We start from the raw sequence: 12,540 nt of genomic DNA, 5'->3' as shown, positions 1-12,540 counted from the left end.
TTTATTTTGATGTTTTTTTTTAACTATTGTTTATATTAATTTTCTAATTTTTATATGGACATAGCAAAAATGATATCAAAATAATAAACTATTTTAAATGAATATTAACGCGTCCAGAGTTAGAGTTTAAATATTCGAACTCTCAATTTAATATTGTGTTAGAATAACAAAAATAAAATACTCTCAATCTGGATTAGATTAATATGTAATGAGATATTCAATAGCAAATTTTAAATGTTCCATTACAATTTTGTTCATATAATTTAGGTTTTATAAAATATTTACAAATAAAAGTGTTTAGAAGATTTTATAAAAACGGTTAAATTCTGTTTAAATTTTATGGAACAATATTAATTACAATTATAAATATTTCGTAAAATGTTATATTTTTATTATTTAATTGATTTTTTAAATATATTTTTAAATCAAAATTTAAAGTTATAAAACAAATTTAATTTATCAAAAAAATAATAAGCAGCTCCTCCCAATTTTACTATGTCCATATACAAAATTAGAAATCTCTTTACTCTCTTGCGCCGCCGTAAAGAAAGACGCTCTCGCCAATTTTACTATGTCCCTCTCGCCACGCCTCCGGCAGTACTTTGGCGATACATCTTTACTCTCTTGCGCCGCCGCAAAGACGCCGTATCATTGCCGGCGACGTGCCTCTTCGGCTCTCCTTCTGTCATCGCCGTACCTATCAGGTAATTTTCCTTGCTCCATGGTTCCCTCCATCGGGTCCTCTCTCTCTCTCTCTTAGGTTCCATTTCCGAAAGAAAAAAGAAACGGAGGAAGGAATCGAACCGACGATCGCTTCTACTCCGTAGGAAGAGGGTCGCAGGATAAGCAAACTACTGGATTTCTCACTTTTTTTTTTTTGTTTTTGAAGAGTTGAACAAGTCTGGAATTCGAACATCTGTATGATTTAGCTATGAATTTGTCATTTTTAAAACCCTACTCATATGAAATTTATGATGGATACGAACAAACATGTAGGATTAGTAAGCTTATGAATGGATTTGTATAGTTACATTGCACTGTTTGATTGTTCAGATAAATTTTCAGTTCTTGCTGACCTATTTTTCTCTTTTAGATGATTAGACGATATCACCATTCAGGAGTTTTTAATGAATCTTGCCATCTTCTCCTCTCGTTTCAAGAATCTTGCTATTGGTTGGGTTTCAAAATCATTCTCCAAGAGTAATACTTCTATTAGACTCTTTGCTACCTCCAAAGAAATTCAGAAAAAATCCAAATCTAGTTACGTTTCTCACGAAACGGCCATAAAGTTAATAAAAAATGAAAGAGATCCTCAACATGCCCTTGACATATTTAACATGGTATCAGAGCAACAAGGATTTAATCACAATCACGCTACTTATGCAAGCATTATTCAAAAGCTTGCAAAGTCCAAGAAATTCCAGGCTATTGATGGAGTTTTGCATCAAATGACATATGACACTTGCAAAGTACACGAGGGTATATTCCTTAATCTCATGAAGCATTTTTCAGTGTCTTCAATGCACGAAAGAGTACTTGACATGTTTTATGCCATCAAATCGATCGTTCGGGAGAAGCCTTCTCTTAAAGCATTCAGCACGTGTCTCAATCTTCTAGTTGAATCCGATCGGGTTGATCTTGCCAGAAAGTTGCTTGTGAATGCCAGGAGCAAGCTTAACTTAAGACCAAACACTTGCATTTTCAACATCTTAGTTAAGCACCATTGTAGAAATGGAGATCTTCAAGCTGCATTTGAGGTTGTGAAGGAAATGAAAAGTGCTAGAGTCTCTTATCCTAATCTAGTCACTTACTCGACTCTGATAGGTGGCCTTTGTGAAAATGGAAAACTTAAAGAAGCCATTGAATTTTTTGAGGAAATGGTTTCAAAGGACAAGATCTTACCTGATGCCTTAACTTACAACATTTTGATCAATGGTTTTTGTCAAGGAGGGAAAGTCGACCGCGCAAGGAAAATAGTTGAATTCATGAAAAGCAATGGATGTAGTCCTAATGTATTCAATTACTCAGCCTTAATGAATGGCTACTGTAAAGAGGGAAGATTGCAAGAGGCAAAGGAGGTTTTCAATGAAATTAAGAGCCTCGGGATGAAGCCCGATACTATCAGCTACACTACTTTAATAAACTGTCTATGTAGGACCGGAAGAGTCGATGAGGCAACAGAGTTACTCCAGCAGATGAAGGACAAAGATTGCAGAGCCGATACCGTAACATTCAACGTGATGCTCGGAGGGCTATGTAGAGAAGGTAGGTTTGAAGAGGCTCTTGATATGGTGCAGAAACTTCCTTTTGAGGGTTTCTATCTTAACAAAGGCAGTTACAGGATTGTGTTAAATTTCCTGACTCAAAAAGGAGAATTAAGAAGGGCTACTGAGTTGTTGGGTCTGATGTTGAATAGAGGGTTTGTACCTCACCATGCAACTTCAAATACTTTGCTGCTGCTTCTTTGTAACAATGGAATGGTGAAGGATGCAGTTGAATCTTTGCTTGGATTGTTAGAGATGGGCTTCAAACCTGAGCATGAATCTTGGTTTACTTTGGTTAATTTGATATGCAGGGAGAGAAAAATGTTGCCTATGTTTGAATTGCTTGATGAGTTGGTCACTGAAAAGTATTTGTAAGGTAAGCACTTGCTGCAATAAACTTCGATATCTGTATTCTTATCTCTCAATTGTAACAAAGCGCAATAATCTAATAGAAGAAATGCGGGTTTTTTTAGATACGCTGTTTAAAAAAGTACTTCGTTAAGAAGAGAGTATAATTCAAGTGGAAAATAAATAACCACGAGAAAATTATCATCTAGGCTTTATGAAGTGTTTTGTTAATAAAGAAGGAAAATTTGTAATTTTAGAATATTTTCAGATACAACCAAATTTTCGATTTGTCATTTACAATAATTTTCTTAATTTTTACTATTTTTGTAAAGAATTCACGATATTTTGTCAAAAGGCTATGCATCCTACTTGTGCCTTGAGTTTAGGATTTGCATTCGATAAGGCTTTTTCATGAGTTTTTAGTTGTTTTCGCACTGGTTATTAACCCCATACTGGCTTTCTCCAAAAGTTTAATCTTCTTTCACTAATTTGTTTCATTTGTCACCATAAGAGGAACATTAGATGTTGGCATATAAATTTGAAGAAATTCTTTGTTCTTCCACATTTTAGTTTGTCTTAATTCCACTATAATCTGGTATTTTTGTTTGAATTTTTATTGTATATTTAATTTGATTTCTTGGAACGATAAACAGATCAAGAGTGAAACTAACTTTTTTAAAAAATGTTTTTAGATACACTTTATATAAAATGTTTCAAACACCACTAATACGAACGTGACAAAATGGATAAAACACTTAAAAAGACATGAAGCTGTTTAGTTGTAGAATGAAAAATCCACAATGTAGAGAGTTAACGAAGCATGGAATAGATTTATTAAGTAACTGAGTATCGTGAACTCTTTAGGCCAACACCCAATCCCCATCGAACACCAATGGTGACCTAAGCCTCACATTTGTATAAGAATAAAAATAACAATACCATTGAAAAGTCCAGTCCAAGTCCTTCACCAAAAGCTAAATTAAAAGATATATTCAATCGAAACTTTCTTTTATTTCCTTTTAGTTTAACACGTAAAAGTGAAACTTCAAATTGTGCAACCTTCCGTTCGGTTCTTCATGGCCAAGTCTATTAATTATCTATTCATGTCCAAGTCTATTAATTATCTATTCGAGAGAAAAAACGAAAAGGAACAGAAACAATCAAAAAAGGGGGGCTTATGTTCTCTTTTGTCACTCCCTCTAATGTAAAGGTCAATGTTATATGTACATAGCGAGAAGAAGATGGGGAAGCAGAAAAGTGCCTCGCAACAAAAAGCCTCCATCCCTTGATTACATGTAATACAACAAGTACACATTTGGGAGTGATTTTGAAATGGTTAAGATCATTTTTTTCATATTTAAAATCACCGTGAAACATACCGTTAATCACTAGAAATCATCTCAATATTTAGTTTTACACTTCTAAACATGTTTTTCGGTTTTGAATGATTAAAAACATTTTTCTGAGTGATTTTGAAAATGACACAAATAATTTTAACCATTCTAGAATCACTCTCACACGTCAATATCATTACAAGTAGCATGATCACAAAGCCCTTTTCATTCTTGGAAGATCCAAAACGTACCAAGAAAGGCCTTTTTGCAGTTGTGGGGAAACTTCAATTTCACCAAATTGAATACTTCATACCGAGGCCATTACATGTTAAAATAAGGCTTTTGTACCGCTTGAGGTAATCCTGCAGAAAGAGATTTTAATTTGAAGCACACAGCAACGTTATACATATGGATACGTAATGATATTCCACAAAGAGAGGGCTGATGAAAATTTCATACCACTATGTTATCATCATTTACATAAAGCATCCCTTTCTCGTCGTATTCCTGCCTTCTCGAAGGATCGCTTAAAACTGCACAAGGGATATTGAAATAGAATTTTAAATTTTAAATGCTAAACAATATCTATTTCATACCAACCTAACAATTGACCAATCGGGCCTCCCCTCAATAGAAAAAGGCTAAACAGCTATATGAACGAATATTCAAACTCGACCGCATATATAATAAGATAAAGTATACTGCTATATGAACGAAATTTCTTATATACCATAGGTTACGTGACATAAACAAAACAATCCAAAAAGGCAAGAGATGGATGTCCTTGAATTTAAATGCCAATATTACCATAACCATTTTTTCAAACGTGCTACAGTCATTATGTTAGACTATATTAGATCCATAGTCATGATAATTGATACTAAACTTTTTGTCCTGGTGTATGTCACACAGTCGAAAATCAACAAGAAAAATTTAGCATGTCCAAGTAAATAAAATACAACAAGAACTAAGAATATTTAGAAGTTCCGAAGTGAAATTATTTAAAACAATGCATTGTGTGCTATCTTAGGTTAGGTACTTATTTAACCTCTTTTGCTAAGGAACTGAATATGAAGAAACATGTCTCTGTAAGAAAAGCAACTCATTAAACTGAAATTCTTTAACAGGCTCTAGCTTTTTATGGAATCTTGAATTTTGTGCTTCAAATCCAGCTTGCATCTGTAGCATGACCTGGTCTCCCCTCGTTAAGACCTAACAAAATTCTGAAAATTCCTTTCACCCCCACCCCGAGATACATACATACTTTTCTTCCTTTTTCTCATAAAGCTTCCTTTACAAAATCTTAGCTCTTCAGTTTCTTAGTTATTAAGACTACTATCACTTTAGAATTTTAAACCGAGCCTACCGATAAAAACCTTAATATATCAGGATTGTACCTAGAACAAAAATAAAAGTATCCCTCTCCCTTAGTGTCTTTCCACTTCAGTCGTTTGGGAACAAACACTTCGCCCAATTATTTTGAATCACCCGCCTCCTCTCTTCACTTTAAACTCACAAGATTATAATGTAAACCAAAAGACTATAACTACCCGCCTCCTTTTAAATGAATGGATTCTCCTATAGATCCTATGAATACACAATCTACCCGCATATTCAAAAGCAAAGATTGAGATTTGAAAATTCAATTTCTAGAACAAAAGATTTATTTTTTTATAAAAAACAATAATAATACATAAATAAATAAAATTCTGCCTCTCAAGACTCAGCTCCACTCCCCTCCTAGGAGAAAAGGGAGGAAACGGTATGAAATGAAACTAATAGCTGTAGACATACATGAAAGACAGACGTTTTCTCTACCAGCAGACAAGAGCTATCGACTGTTTTAAAATTATAAATAAATATGAAAATAAAAATATTTAACAATCTTCTCTGGCTTTAATGTTCCCTGATGTCATGTTTTTAATTGAGATATCAAATGAATAAATAATAGATTCGATATCCATTGAATATAGGACCGCATAAGAAAATGCTATAAAAGGTTCAATTAGTTTGAATCCATGAAATGTAAGAGGACCAATTTGGTCCATGAGATTTAAAAAAATTTAAGAAATAAAATTAAAAGTTTAGAACAAACGTAAAGTTAAAATTTATATCTAATAGAATTAACTTATTCAAAGCTATATCTACTAGATTAATGATTTTTTAAAAATTTTGAATTTGTAAATGACCTATTGAGTACAAAATTAAAGTTAGAGGACCTATTAAACTAGTTTAGAAGCATAGGAAATCAAACATCAAATAGATAGAAATCTCAAAAGTTAACAGAGAGCAAATTGCAAAATCCAAGTATGTTAGTAGTTGCTAACTTGCAATTACAATTGAAAGTTAAAATTGAACCCTCAAATATCTACCCTCGTTAAAATTGGACCCTCAAAAATTACTGACAATCTTCGTGTAAATTGAACCCTCAAATTTATACCATTGTTACAATATCTACAAATGCTCCAGTAGTTCAAATGGCTCTGCAGCCGGTGAATACAACAACCAAATTCACAGTTATAGCTCAAAGCTACAGAAATAATCAATCAACAATATAATAATCGTGAATTAGGTCAAAATTACCGTGGAAGGAAGACAACTAAACATCACTTTCTGTTTCTAAAGCGCTTATCTTCAAGGGAAAAAAGGGTTATGGCGCGCAACTGACCTTGATATGCCTCGTTTATGTCCTGAAATCTGGAAGTGGCACCGTCGTTATCTTTCTGCTTATCGGGATGCCACTTCTACACACAGAAAACAAAAACCGAAAATCAAAAGAAAATAATAGATAATACAGAAAAAAAACAGTTGCGGAGAAACAATTAGAGAAGCAGAACGAACCAGAGCAAGTCGTATGTAATTGGAACGAATGTCATCGTCGGTAGCATCGTAATCGACCTCCAAAATTTTGTAGTAATCCTAGAAATGGGAATTGAGATAAGAAGATGACAGAAGAGAGAGAGAGAGAGAGAGACGAAAAAAAAAAGCGAGAGAAAAGTAAATAGAAAAACCTTGGGTTTAACAATGGCGGAGAAGAAATCGAAATTGAAGTGGGAATATTGATGATCGTAGTCGGGTTGTCGATCGGAATCGGTAACAGTGTGTTCATCCCAGGCGCCCGACATCCTGGTGGAGTGTTTGGCATCCGGGAAAAAAATGGAGAGAAGTTGAGAGAAAATCGCGGTTGCTTGAGATGATGGTTGCTGTTGTTATTCATTGCGGTGTGGATTTGAGAAAGCCGGTGGTCCTATTCTGTCTATTTTAGCTTTATTGGGCCTGGGCCTTCTTTTTTCCTTCTTAAATTACGTCAACTTTTGGACGGATGCAATACGATAATCAGATTTGATGTATCCGTATAAATTTAATCTTTGTTCTCGTTATTTTTTTATCATTGAGATCTTTTTAAAATATTAAAAATTTTCAACTAAATTTTGGATTTTACCGAGATTCTATCATTTTTCAAATATTCTCATATCTTACACCAAATCTTAACTATTTTCTTTTATTTTTTCAAAAAAATTATAGATCTTGATGGTCGATCTTCTTTGAGATGGAAGAAAAATATTTTTTACCAGTTTTAAAAAATTATGCTACTTTTGCAAACAGAAACAAAAAAACGTGCTACTTGTGAAAACGAAAACGAAAACCAAAAGTTGGTTACTTTCGCCAATTTCTCCAATATTTGCTAAAATATTCCAAATAAGTGGCAAATATAGCAAATTTTATTCAAATCCTATAATTTATTGTATTTGTAAATTTTTACTATTGCCAATTGTAATTTCTTTTTTAAATAAAACAATGAATATAAGAGGTAACACGTACCAAATCTATGTCCTGTCTTATAAAATCGTATATGATGGCACATACCAAATCTATGTAATGTTTTACAAAAATTTTAGTGATAGACTTTACTGTATTTATAAACATTTTATGTCTATAAACACTCTACTTTATCCTTAAAATTACTATTAACTATATTTATTGTTTTATAGTAAATTGTCAACGGTGATTCGTATATGGGTGAAGACTATTTTAATGATTATAATTAATGATCTATGTTTGAATAAGGAATACTAAACAACACAACAAAAATAGAATAGTGATTTTCTAAGTGGTATTAATGCAATTTATGAATAGGCATAAATGTCAATATTATGTCCAAGTCCCAAACATAGAGGGGAATATAGTAACCCATTTTATCTAACTTCGAGTTGGGACCTAAATCACGCATCTTAATTTATAATAATTTAGCTTTTGTACTTCTAAATTGTAGCGATTCAGTCTTTAAATTTTAATTTATATAAATGTAATCGTTATATTTTATAATTTGAAACGTTTTACTTATGTGTTTTATAGCTTATAATTTGCAATGATACAATCTTTAAATTACAGTGAATGTCAGTTTAGTCACTGTATCTATTAATAATTGACAATCATCAAGGATTGTTCAAGTGAATTTTAGCATGAAGAAATATGTCAATAATTAGCAGATAAGATAAAGATTTGATCAAACCCTCTGGAAGTATACAATTATGGTTCATAAGGAGTATTTAAGAATATTCAGACTTTTTCCTCTATTGTTTAGTTCTTAAACATAAGCGTCATCTTTCTTGGTTTTACATATCATTTTTTACTTACATCATAAACTGTTAATATTAAGTGAATATCAAATGTGTTATTTCTTGACTCACGTATTGAGATTAAGTTCACAACTTCTCGAATGTCCCAAAACTAAAAATGGGTGTCTAAAATCATAAGAAGAATGATATTTTAGATTTTAAAAAAAAAAAACATTAGACATTTAAAACAAAGCAAAATATCGAAACTATTTCCAAAATATAGCGAAATCCATCAAACTTCTTACAACAACTTTTTCTTGTTATATTTTGTAAATAGTTTCAATATTTTGTTGTCCACAAAAATTTTCATAAAAACAAATTGACTAACGAGAAGCGGAACAACTTAAATAATGTAATATCGATCACACATTTTAAAAGGGAAAAAGAAAGAAAGTAACTCATTGAAACCTATTGTAAAGGAGGCTAGAAGGTACCAAATAATTATGTAGGGTCACAAAGCATCAACAAATATTATTATTACTATAATTGATTACAGAAAACAAATATAATTAAAAGTAAATGTCAATGTCCGAAAATGACTCTTTTTTTTTCCTTTACTTATTTTATCATTTTGCCCATTCCCGCGAAACGTTCAAAAAATTTCAAACTAAAGTCGATTGATAAATGCTGCCAATCACATGGTAATGCCCATACGTGGCACACGATACAAATTTCCACGTGGCTTGTATCTAGCCTGCCCTGATGATCTCCATCCCATTCTGGCCGTTGATTTTCCGTAAAATTGTATTTCAAGATGTTTATAGTTTTATTTTTTTTTTATTTCTTTTTGTTTTATAAATAAAAATTAGTTATGAATGATTTAAAAATACTTATAAATATAGAAAAATATTATAAATATAGCAAAATTTGTCAAAATCTATTATCGATAGACTTTACTATATTTGTAATTTTTTTAAAATGTTGTTATATATTTAATTATTATTTATAAAATTGCTCCACATTATGATTAACCTATTATAATACATATAGTAGCTTATTTTGATATCTTACTATATTTTGTAAATATTTTGATTAATTTTACTAGATTTAAATACTTCTCATTTTATAGAGCTTTTGATTATTGGTTATTTTCTTTTAAGAATATCTTACACATGAGATAAATATTTAACAATATGCCTGATAGATCTACTTAACACAAATATGCAAATCCACATAAAAAAATATTTTAAAATAAACAGTCATTTCTTTTTTTGTCAATAAAAAAAGTAATATTGGAGTAATAAGAAATGTTTGATTTTATACGGAGAAAGTAATGTAATATTTTTAGTACCATAAACAAACTAGTTTGAATGGTGTCTAATTTGAATTCTCGACATGAAATTTTAATGATTGTTTTAAACGATAAATGAGCTCATTTAATTACGACGTCTTTCTTTCAAATACTACTTAAAAATTGGTCAATGATATATAACACTTTACTGCTATCTTCTCTTGTATTGATGATATGTACGCGTGTTATTTACACATTGGGTCTTATAAAAGAACAAACTAATGTTTTGAACTAAAAACCGATCTATTAAATTCAATCTCACATAGGTACATCTTATGATCATCGAGAATACTAATTTTGAACGAGATTCATTTTCTATCCTAAAATTATAATGATGTATTGTATGTATGTATCAAACACACTTGATTTTAAGAGTAGGTTAATTTCGTACGATAAACTAAAGGCGTAAGGAATTTTCTTGAAAAATAATTAATATTAGGTATAAATCTTTTGTGGTAAAGAAATAAAAGAAAACCCAACAAACTCACATTTTATATGTTACCTACCAATAAGGTGATATTGTATTTGTTTTGCTACCATTTTTTTAGGTAGGTTTGGTTGCTATCTTTGTTGACAAACTCGGTGTCTTCTCATGAACTTCATTTGAAATTTAAAGCCATAATTCCGCAACATCACTTTCACATTACAATATTGCCTTTGTCTCTAGCCTTACACAAAAGATATTATTTCAATATTAGTCGTTTTCAATTTAAAATCAAATAAAAACTCATACGAGATTCATTATCGTATGTGGTTAATTATTTTTATTGTTTGTTGTCGTGATCTTTTAGTGGACTTGGCCTTTAACCCGCTTCTCATAGCTTGGTCTTGTTTTTTTAGTTGATTTATGGATAAGATTCTCACATCGGGTGGTTTCGAAGCTACTGCACTTACGTGACTAAGTTAATACCAATAATGTACTGGTTTAACTAAACACACATAAGAAATGTTGTTTGTTGATTGTTTACTTCTTCGTGGGGTTGTTATAAAAGGGCTATATTTATAAAGTGTCTCCTTTGATCGATAGTTGAATATGATTATATATAACTTCGGTATTCTCAAGGCTGTCGAGATTGTAAAACGTTAGATTCAGAGCAACTTCATTGTTTCTTAATTAGTATATATATACAGAAATTATTGGTCGCTTATAACCCAATTTTTTTTTTCACTTCAGAACACATTTCTTTATGCCTTCCCATGATCTCCCTTTGGGTTAAAATACTTGGAAAATCCTAATTCAATCCTTTGGAGAAAAGGTTGGATGCAATCCCAACTATGGTTTGATCCATGTTCTCAAAAATAGGTTTTACCGTTTTTAACAAACTATATGAACTATTTATGAAGTGTTAAATTCAAAACTCTAAAAGTATATGAGCCTATTTTCATCCATCGGTTTCTATGCTATGTTTTCTAGATTTTACGAATGCTTTAAAAAACCAAAGCCATTTTTTTTTATCTAACAAAAGTAGTTATAAAAAACTTGTCATTGCGTTTTAGAATATGAAATCTCAAAAAGTTATATAAAAATTACAAAATTCATAATAAAAAATACGAGGAAACAAGCTTCTATATTAAAAGATAAAAATAAAAAATAAAGTTGTTATCGAACCATACTTTGCTTTGAGTTTTAAGTTTTAAAAAATATTTTAATATCTAATTTCTTGGAGCTTTTAAAAGCAATAGTAAACACGGCAACAAAAATTTAAAATAATAATGATTTAATTAGCTAAATGTATGTTATGATAACTAGAAATATAAATTATTATTCGAACCCTAAGAATGGAGTGAGTTATCACTCAAAGTTGAAGTTTAAAACACTAAAATGGATATTTAGTGCAAGACATACCTTAAAACAATAATAACTGCCTTTTGAAACAACAAATATTATTTTGTACTCTCGAAGGAGCTATAATCAATACAATTTCAAAATCTACATCTATTAAAATTTTTATTGTCAGGCATTCATCGAGTTTTAGTTTTTTGCAAAAATACTTACTATTTATTTGTCAAACTACAATAGTGTGTATATCAAACACATACTATTATTTGCGCCTGATTTTGCAGATAAATGCGCTTGGCTTTGCCCCTTTGCCATAAGTGAAGAAGGCCTATCTCCTTTGTCGGCGTAAAAGTTGAGATGGTTTTTCACATCTTTTCTTAGGGAAATTTCCATTTTACTAACTTTTGGCTCGTATAATAATGAATGCAGCAAATGATGAAAATCAATTCTATTAACAGGTCCAAATGCTTCATGATTTTTGATAGCTCTGATTTTGAAAATCGAAGACTCAAAGAAAATTAACAAATTTAGAAGGTGCGAAATAGCTCGATTAAAAACAAGAAGGAGAGGATGAATTTAATATGAGAAAAGAAACATGGGAGCAAAGAACATAAATTTAAATAACTTAACCTCCGACCATAAATTATTATAAAAAAATTTGAATATTTTATTACTCGTATTTAAAAAAGAATGGAGTAATGAAGAAAAGAAAAACGGCACCGGCAGAGGCACCCACTGGGCGGACTATGGTGACAAAAAAGGACAGAAAAGTAAGCTCCAAGTGGGGCCTCGCATTCCCCATGTGAACCGGTTCCCAGTCATCTTCCATCTCCCCTATTCCTTTGGCGTTGTGTTGCGTCCCCACTTCAACGTTCGACTCATTTTTATTTCTTTATTTCTTCCT

At 31.3% G+C, this 12,540-nt stretch overlaps 2 protein-coding genes across 2 annotated transcripts; one reads left to right on the top strand and one right to left on the bottom strand.

Moving 5' to 3' along the window:
- Positions 1 to 483: 483 nt before the first annotated feature.
- LOC103503669 (pentatricopeptide repeat-containing protein At5g18475) lies at positions 484 to 2,736 on the top strand. Its single transcript, XM_008467953.3, has 2 exons — positions 484 to 704; positions 1,094 to 2,736. Exon 2 carries the CDS (start codon positions 1,128 to 1,130, stop codon positions 2,637 to 2,639), a length of 1,512 nt encoding a protein of 503 aa, XP_008466175.2. The 5' UTR covers positions 484 to 704; positions 1,094 to 1,127; the 3' UTR covers positions 2,640 to 2,736.
- Positions 2,737 to 3,772: 1,036 nt separating this feature from the next.
- Positions 3,773 to 7,181, bottom strand: LOC103503668 (uncharacterized). The gene is made up of 5 exons (XM_008467952.3): positions 6,958 to 7,181; positions 6,788 to 6,865; positions 6,615 to 6,690; positions 4,406 to 4,479; positions 3,773 to 4,308 (listed from the first exon to the last, which is right to left on the bottom strand). The coding sequence occupies exons 1-5, from the start codon at positions 7,069 to 7,071 to the stop codon at positions 4,237 to 4,239; spliced, it is 414 nt and encodes a 137-aa protein (XP_008466174.1). The 5' UTR covers positions 7,072 to 7,181; the 3' UTR covers positions 3,773 to 4,236.
- Between the last annotated feature and the right edge of the window lie 5,359 nt (positions 7,182 to 12,540).

The sequence above is a fragment of the Cucumis melo genome, chromosome 4 (assembly GCF_025177605.1).
Source record: "Cucumis melo cultivar AY chromosome 4, USDA_Cmelo_AY_1.0, whole genome shotgun sequence".
In the NCBI taxonomy this organism is placed as follows: domain Eukaryota; kingdom Viridiplantae; phylum Streptophyta; class Magnoliopsida; order Cucurbitales; family Cucurbitaceae; genus Cucumis; species Cucumis melo.
Note: the sequence above shows the minus strand (reverse complement) of the source record. Positions and strands in the feature narration are given on the sequence as shown.

Excerpts from the sequence above, each read along its gene's own strand:
- LOC103503669 (XM_008467953.3), top strand. The coding sequence starts at position 1,128 with ATGAATCTTGCCATCTTCTCCTCTCGTTTCAAGAATCTTGCTATTGGT.
- LOC103503668 (XM_008467952.3), bottom strand. The coding sequence starts at position 7,071 with ATGTCGGGCGCCTGGGATGAACACACTGTTACCGATTCCGATCGACAA. Across the intron at positions 4,480-6,614 it reads CATAAACGAGGCATATCAAG|TTTTAAGCGATCCTTCGAGA; the intron begins GTCAGTTGCGCG and ends TCCCTTGTGCAG. Across the intron at positions 4,309-4,405 it reads TAAATGATGATAACATAGTG|GATTACCTCAAGCGGTACAA; the intron begins GTATGAAATTTT and ends CTCTTTCTGCAG.